Raw genomic sequence first — 8,809 nt, forward strand, 5'->3', positions numbered from 1 at the left:
TTTAAATCTACAGGGAAGATATAAGTAAACAGGGTCAGAAATTATGATCGACAGTGCATGTTTGATGTGCTCCCACATTAGTGTAAAATTAAAGAGTTGAGAGTTCAGGGATGCGACAACCAGAGGCATCAGCAGTAGCTGATTTGATATTTTGGCCCAGATTTTTATGTTGGACTACTTTTACCGGCTGTAGACAATTTTCAAACACATTAGTTTTACATATGAAAACTTGACCTCAGATTACGTATAATTGTAGTAGTTTAGCACAGTAGAGTCAGTGCAGGTTAATTTCCTCAGAATACTTGCTCTGCTCCCAGGTTATACCAACAATAGCCTGTATGATAGTATTGCAAAGAGAAAGCCACTGCTCTCAATGAATAACAGTACTACCCATCTGTGGTTTGCAAAGAAGAAGACAAGCCAGAAAGGTATTAGAACATGTTTTTGGACAGATGACACCAAAAATTTTGGTTTAAATTAGGAGCATTATGTTTCGAGAAAGGAAAATGCAAAATTCCAATGGAAGAGCTTTATCCCATCTGTGAAACAGTGGTGGTAGTATTATGGTTTGGGCCCAATTTACTGCATCCTGGCCAGCACAGCTTGCCACCATTGATGGAACAATGAATTATAAATTCTACCAACAAATTCTGAAGAATAAGGACATCTGTCAGTGATATAACACGACAACAACCCTGAGCACACAAGTTGTTCTACCAAAAAATGCTTGAAGAAGAAATATATTACCGAGCCCAAACCTTTATATAGTTCAGAAGAAGAAGAGATGCTGGAGATCAGAGTGTTAACACATAAAGTCCCATAACACAATATCACAAATAACTCGTAATAATCAGACCACATATGCTGTATTTCTTTTAAAAACATTTAAATTTTTGTCCACATTTAGCCCAATGACAACTACACCAACTCGTAATAAAACAATAAAATGTATTTTGAGTTTTGTCTACAGGCTACTTGTTGCTGTACTTTGATGGTTTAATGACTAGAGAGCACATGTGCTATATGTAACATATACCTATGGAAATGCATCCATACACACTTAAGTAAACTGTAGATGAATCACACTTTTACAAACAGTAAAATATCCAGTGGCTCTGCTATGCTGTGGAGGGCATTTTTGGGCATGGTTTGGGTCTACTTTAGAGTCACTGTTAATCTATATAAAATGGCCTTGAATGGTCACATTTATCTTATAAAACACTTCTATCCAGATAAGAATGGTCTCTCAGATGACAGTTCCTCTTTTCCATAGTGCATGAGGGGTCACTGACTGGTTTGATGAAGATGTTAAGATGCTATGGCCTTCACAGTCACCAGATCTCAGCCCAGTGTAGAACCTATGAGGGATTTTGGACCGAGGTGTCAGACAGCACCATAATTAAAACAACTTTGAGAGAATGATGCTCCATCCCTTCAGTAGAGTTCTACAGACTTAAAGAATTAATACCAATGAGCACCAAAACTGTTCTGACTAAACTTCTTGGCCAAATTAAAAGACATTACTAAAACACTATATTTGTTTCTACATAAATCGGAATTAAAATAAAGCTTTTGTTTAAACAAGAGTACCTCGTGGACTGCACTGATTGCAACTGTAGCTTCATCACATCAATGCAAATACAACATATTAATGTGAGGTATTAAAGAGTTAAGGCATGTTCGTCAAGTAAAAATGAGAAGCTTCTTTGGCACTTTCCCTCATAGCAATCACAGTGTTTTCAAGTTCTGGTACCCATCAGCACGGGGTACACTGACTTTAGTGTCTTGCTGAAGTATACCAATATACATGACTTGGTTATTGTTAAAATCCTGATCAGATAGAGTGTACGAGAAGTACAGAGAATGCAGATCCAGCAGCGAGTCCCAGAGTGAGAAAGAAAGACATCACCACTCCTGTGGCCTCTGCCAGCTCCCGTGGTACCACCTTTGGGCCATAGATCATTGGCAGTGTGCCGAGGTAGCCATTAGAGAGACCGAGCAGGCAGTTAAACACCACAGGGTAGACATCATCGGCGAACAGCACTGTTTGGAGGTGTTCCCTTGGCTGGTAGTTACAGAACACGAGAAGTGGCACTATGACGGAGCGACACAGCACCAGTGCAGGCAGCACTCGACTGGTGGGACCAGGGACCTGCAGCCAGGCTGTGGCTAGCCTGCCACAAAGGTCTGCTGCGTTGTACAGGAAGAAACTGGTTAGGGGCACAAAGTAAGTGGTTGTCCAGGGATTGCCACTGTCTTTGTGGACAGACTGGATCCCTGAGGAAACTGCTGGGAACACCATGATGGAGATAAAAAAGACATAGAAGACACTCAGTCCGAGCACCCATGTCTTCTGAAGGATAGGCTGCAGAGGCGGGACTGCGCTGGCAGCATCTCCACCCTCACTCATCACCCCTGGGCTGGTGTGCGTTGCGCCCAGCATGTAGTGTCTAGAGAGAGGAGAAGATGTGTTGAATCTGTTCCCTAAACTGGTATTAATAGACTGTCATAATGGTGCCTTCAAAGGCAGGTTACATTTAAAATGGTTTTTAAATGTAACGATTCCAGTTGTATTTAATGCATTAAATAATGATTTACTTTATTAAGGGCATTGTTGACCTTAATTATACAGTAGCTCTAAAGTTAAACTGTACGTACAAAATAACTGGCACAGGCAAGTTTAGAACACTTAACACAATTGTTCTGCAGGAATTTACACTCCCTATGTGTGATTTAAACATTAAACATTTGGTGCCATCTAGTGACAGTATGAAGAATGACATTGTGACACAACACACACTGTTATGCTATCTGTACTCTACACTATGTAGGTTCAAAGGGAAAGAATTATAATCAACTTCATTTTTAACTTGAAATGCAGGTTTGGTAAGGAGCATATGCACCCACAAAAGAACCACAAATCTTTGGCTACTACTGACCTTGAATATGCCAGCTTTGGTAACAGTAAATATGAGATGATGCAGAGCAGAATGAAGATGTCAGCTGTCAGGAAATAGGCCAGAGCACTGTCTGTCACATTGTTAGCTGCAGCGAGGTCCACTATTGACGCGACTGCACTCAGCGTACCTCCCATTGCTTGACCTGAGGCAAAAACGGGACTTTAGTTTTTCACTTCAGGAAACAAGTGGCACTTGAGCTGTCAAATATCCAAGCACAATCATCTCTTTACATTAAAAATAACTATCAATGAAGAGAGCTGAAAGGTAATGAGAGAGAGATATTCAACAAAGGTCCACCAGACATGACCCAGAAATGTGGCGACCGCTGATCAAGATGCCCAATAAATTCACTCATTTTTTTCTGCTCATTCCTGTTCTTGTTTTTTTTTTCCTGTGTGCACCAGCATGTTAAAACGGCGAAAAATTAAACACACTGATTAAATTGAAATTGTAGTGTATGTCACTATACTGGTCGTGCATAAGGAAATGCAGTGAACTAAGGCATTAGTCATCTAAAATGTTGTTAGTAACATCAGTGTTTTCATTAGTATGCAAATATATGCAACAAGGTGGTCCAAAATAAGGTCTAAAAATGGGACCACCTCTTCTATAAGGAGAAACTATTGTGTTATTATGACATGTCGATACTGTATTCAGTCTTCTCTTTTCATTTATATAACATGCCCACACACAGAGACACAAATTATTTTGACTTTTAAATGTCACACACACTGTGTACAGTCAGTGGTGGCAAGACAAAGAACAGTCACAATATAAAGTTGTTGCATAAATAAAGTCTTAAATTAGGATGCTCTACAGTGTTTGTACACTGGTAATGTATAAATGCAACAAAGACATCAGTGTCAAAAAGTGATCCTGATCTTAATGAGGACGCTACCTGATATGAGAGCCTGAGAGATCCTCATGGGAAAATGTCCACTGATCCCAAACATACTCCCAGAGAAGATGTTGGAGGCTCCACTGACGACAGCCACACTGGCTAGTGTAGAAGCAAAGAACCCCATCCTGCAGTCTGACACGTCCACCTTCACCAGCACCGTGGTCAGGACAAACACCAGCAGGATCACAAAAAGAGATGACAGAATTCGCAAGTTCGCAGACAACCTAGAACACCGCAAACACACACGTATATTGGCATTAGGCTGGGGTTCATCAAAGATCAGTTAATCAGCACCAAATGTAAAGCAGTTGTGTTATATTGTTGGAACAAGTGAGGAATTGTTTGGTCACAAACATATACATACATGCAAGCAATCCTGACCGTGTCCATGCAAATGTGAGACACTAAGCTTTTAATTATCCAGACCAGTTCTAAATATAACTGAACAAAGTCCTAAGAGAGCAAAGAGAAACACAGTCTTCAAGGTACCAGAAGAAAATTAGATTACTGCAACTTAGGCCTTGAACGGCCCAGATAGGACAAATGCAGTGTTGTAACATCCAAACATCCAGGGACAAAACAATACAGTTCTGTGTGTGTGTGTGTGTGTGTGTGTGTGTGTGTGTGTGTGTGTGTGTGCAAAATCAACCTGTTAACTAAGACATAGTTGAGTATCAGACACAGCACAGAGGGCACCGTGGAGGCGATGGCCAGATAACTTTCAAAGTAGTTCTGTGAACAGATACAGAAGAGACAAAACATTATTATTTAGAATAAATGAGCATACAGTGATATGCTCACATAGTGTCTCAGACAAAATAAGAGGAAGTGAAAGGGGAGGGGAGACGTATAAAAATCAGCTAAATGATTTACTTGTTTTTCTTTTCTATGATTTCTCAGACTAATCAGATCAAGTAATAATCTCAGAAAAGCAGAAATTAATAGAATTCACACAGACAATTTCACAGATTAAATAGCTGTTTGTCTTGTTCTATTCTTGCAAATAAATATTTTGACTGGACTCTTGCAGATAGACAGTATTTGCTGGTTTCTCAGCTATCACAACATGCTGCATGCCGCCATGAATGTGTGACTACATCCTGCAGGTCGAAGGCTCATTGGCCTAGTTGATAATTGGATCCAGTACTCAGTGTTTTTGCCCAGTTATCAGTGTTGTTATGTTTTTAGTCGAGTCCAGATAAGATAAATGATTTGAAAGTGCTCTATTTTATCTGTAGTCACTCTGTGGTATTCTGACCACGCCACTCTCTGGGTGGTTAACATGCCACATGCCATGGCCTTTCATTGCTGAGCGATAAATGTTGAAAAGTTTATTTTAATTAAACACAAGAAAAACATCAATAAACAAAGGAATTTCAACAAAATTTGTGTTGGAGGTTGTTCTATTCTAAATTTTGGCACAAGGATTTTCATTTTTACATCAAATACTGATCAATTCAAAATATTGGTTATCTATCTTCTTGATTATTAGTCAGTATCAACCCAGAAAAACTCGAGTATATACACATAGGAGAACTAATTATATGTACTATAGTGCTAGTTTTGTTGCTGTTTTTTAAAAAAAAATCTTTTAGTCATTCTGATTGTGTGGTTCTTTCAGTTGACTATACAGATTACACGAGTGCCTGCCTCTTTGACACTCTTGTCCATTTTGGTTCTTGAAACAAACGAAAAATTCCCTATATGCTGCAAGCAAATCTACTTGACCACCGAAACTCTGCTGCTCTCTGCCCCCTTCATCTCAGTGTCCCTCAACAAGGCTTGAGGTGTTTCTAATTGCATTACCGTGCTGTAATGGAGTCCTGTGAGATGTGAAAGGACACTCAGTCCTAGCATCTGTCACAGGATCGTCACAGTTCCATGTGAGAAGCACGCAGACTGGCACAAATGTGCATCTTCCTGTGCGCACACACATACATAACAAACATGCTGCAGCTGTATTTAGTAGCACTCACGCTGAGGTCGGAACTTTGCTCCTCACCGCTGCTGTGGTCAGAGTTGTTGCTGAGTTTGAAGTGCCAGTAGTGTTTGGCTGTTATGAAGAAGTTCCAGGGGAGCAAGGAACCGATGCCCATCAAAAAAAAGATGATGTACACCAAACAGTATGAGTCTTCTGGACTGTAGCGCACCGCCAGAGGAGCTGGGGAATTTTTGGGCAGAAGGGACGCAGAGGGACTGAGGTCCTCTCTCTCCTCATCATCATCAGATATGATGTGGTTGCCAAGTGCAGCTGGAAGATAGGATGAGTTGAGACTGGGCTGCACGGGTTCTGTGCTGTCCATCTTCACAGACAGGGTCCAGGATGCTCACAAAGCAAAGATGAGAGAAAAAGGATAAAGCTGAGGCAGTAGAGAACACTGAGGCAGAACGTGTTAAGCAGAAAGCTGTGAAGGAGAAGAAGAAAAATACGAGTTAAAAAAAATCACTGAGACTTGTTCATGTTTTGCATGAGGTGGGACTTGGATGAGACTTACTTCTAATTGTGCTTGTCCACAAAGGAAAAAAACTGTCTGTATTTGTTGAGAATCCATATTCTGGAGATGTCACCGTGCTGCAGCCAGTAGAGAGCAGTCCAATGGTCTAGACTCAGTGAAGCTGCAGGGGGAAAGATCACATTTAAAGTCAATCTTTCAATACTGGGGATCAACAGGTATTTTCCACATTTCTACCTTTGTAATAAGTACACAAACATTTAAAAGAGACTTGAAGGGAGAAGCGGTACACATTCTCAGATGATGCTTAGTATAAAACACGCACAAAAAAAAAGGGCCTCCCACTATGATTTAGATGTGGAATGTCACAGGAGAGCATTAGTCATTGCCACTGCTCCATGATCAACAATAAAGGGGGCCCTGGCATCATTTCTGTTTGGCAGCAGTGTCAGGATTTCAACTCAGTGCTCTCCTACAAACAGGAATCAGTCCCTGAGTCATCGCTTGGCAATTCACAAACACAGTTAAATGCTCGATTACGCAGAACAACACAGCATTTGTTCACGCCTCTTGTTTTAAGACATGTGATTGTTTGGCCTTTTAGCAATCACTGCAATTTTGTCACACGACTCCTGTAGCAGAGAGTTTTCTGACTACCACATTCACTGAAGGATTCTAAGTTATTCTACACACCTGAGAAGAGGAAACTGAGCAGAGGCAGTGATTTTCAATCCACTTCCAGGTTTAACCGGGCAACTAAAAATGGTCACAGAATCCATTAATTTAATAAAATTCCTTACCCAGCCAAACATGCATCACAGGCCCACCTAAGTATCATAATCGCCTGATTCTCTCCTCATGGTCAGAAGATACATCAAAACCTCACAGAGTCTGTTAATCCAATCTTGTGTCCTGAATATTGTGGCCTTGCTTAATGTTTTTTGAGCAAGACAAAGAATCTTATCAGAAGCTGTCTTGTACAGTTCATACGAATCTCCTCATATTCTGTGATTTCCAACCTTCTAATTATTTCCAGTTTATGTGTTTATAGATTTCCTCATGCATATTAGACATTATGTAAATACTCGATCATGTTTTAGGACTCTGTTTTGTAAACTACAATACATGAATCCTGCCATCAGGAAGAGAAAGAACAGGTTTTCACCACTAGAATAGCAAGAGGTTAGTACTATACTATTTAAGGAGGCTAAAGGAAGACTGACAGAACACCACAAAGCTGACTTAGCACCCTAAAACATGATGTGTGAATGAGGAACTAGTGTTCACATGATGCTTAGCCAAGAAAAAAAAAACACAACTAAACCAAGTGAAACTCCAGACAACACGAGTGGTTTCCGTCACTAAAGTATGTAGCTAGCAGCTGTTTACTGTTTTCACTACTCATAGCAAAAATATATCACTTATTTCGTGTCTATTATTCTGTACTTGTCTCCATTATTAAGGTCTTTAGGTAAATGTATATCATATTTTATATATTAAGCGTGGACGCCGCTGTAAACAAACAGTAGAAGCCCGTTAATGGGTAACTCAGTCTTGACAAACGTCTTCAAACGCAGCTGAACCTTCTCGACCGGACCTCCTGTTGGACATATTATATAAAACAAATGTACCTGGCTGCCGGAGACTCCCTCGCTGTTGCCTCTGTCTTGTCTTCAAGTGTTGAAGCGACTCAAAAGTCCATTTCACAGCAGACTGCATTTCTGGTCAGCTGACAAACGTCTGTCAATTGACAGAAGTAACAACAGTCAGACTTCCGGCACACCGCCTTCAGATTTAAAGCAGCATCTGAAGCTAAATTGGCCTAATTCAAATTTATTGTCGTGCAAAATAACAACATGAATTGCATTGAATGAAGCCTACTTGGCACATTTAGCTTTAAAAATATTTCCCCCCCAAAAATCTTAAATTCCATTAAAAAATAATAACAATAGTGTGCTATTATTCTGAAAGTCAGACGCACACGCCAGAAGTATTACTGTTCCGGTTTAAAGCTTGTGCCAAAAAGTGATCCTCTGCCTGACCTGTTTGCAGACCTTGTGAGCAATTGTTTTTATGCTTCTAAATCATTTATCCTGCTCTACGCCCTACATTATAACCAGTCCAGTTAGCATTACTGGTTTAAATAGCTTTGAAGGACCAATCAACTCATATACAGTTTTCCACTTGCCAAGAAGCGCCTACATTTTCAAGATTAAAGAGTTTATGTGGCTGTGCAATAACAAGACATGATAAAACAAACGAAAAACATCTTTTAAAACAGGAAAAGTCATTGTGTGTATGCATACATCGATATGTTCTATGAATATTTACATTGTCAAAGTGTGCTGTAGCTCAGAGATGAAGCACTATTATATGAGTGTAGGTCTGTGCTTCCTAGTCCTGTCAGCATGTGGGAAGAAGCATGCTGTCTCATTGTGCTTACTTTGATGTTCTGCGGGTAAGATATTGGGACTGAAATGTCATTAACTTCTTAA

General features: G+C 40.1%; 1 protein-coding gene across 1 annotated transcript; it reads right to left on the reverse strand.

The window, feature by feature from the left end:
- Positions 1-424: 424 nt before the first annotated feature.
- On the reverse strand, positions 425-8,035 carry slc29a3 (solute carrier family 29 member 3). The gene is made up of 7 exons (XM_008283462.1): positions 7,946-8,035; positions 6,357-6,477; positions 5,838-6,266; positions 4,511-4,593; positions 3,859-4,085; positions 2,940-3,102; positions 425-2,450 (listed from the first exon to the last, which is right to left on the reverse strand). Exons 3-7 carry the CDS (start codon positions 6,162-6,164, stop codon positions 1,835-1,837), a joined length of 1,416 nt encoding a protein of 471 aa, XP_008281684.1. The 5' UTR covers positions 6,165-6,266; positions 6,357-6,477; positions 7,946-8,035; the 3' UTR covers positions 425-1,834.
- Positions 8,036-8,809: the final 774 nt, after the last annotated feature.

The sequence above is a fragment of the Stegastes partitus genome, unplaced genomic scaffold (assembly GCF_000690725.1).
Source record: "Stegastes partitus isolate 25-593 unplaced genomic scaffold, Stegastes_partitus-1.0.2 Scaffold314, whole genome shotgun sequence".
NCBI classification, from domain to species: domain Eukaryota; kingdom Metazoa; phylum Chordata; class Actinopteri; family Pomacentridae; genus Stegastes; species Stegastes partitus.

Bases quoted from the DNA above. Each gene is read 5' to 3' on its own strand.
- slc29a3 (XM_008283462.1), bottom strand. From the start codon at position 6,164: ATGGACAGCACAGAACCCGTGCAGCCCAGTCTCAACTCATCCTATCTT. The intron at 4,086-4,510 runs GTTGATTTTGCA...GCGGTGTTCTAG, and splicing joins AACTATGTCTTAGTTAACAG to GTTGTCTGCGAACTTGCGAA. The intron at 2,451-2,939 runs GTCAGTAGTAGC...TCCTCTCTCTAG, and splicing joins CCAAAGCTGGCATATTCAAG to ACACTACATGCTGGGCGCAA.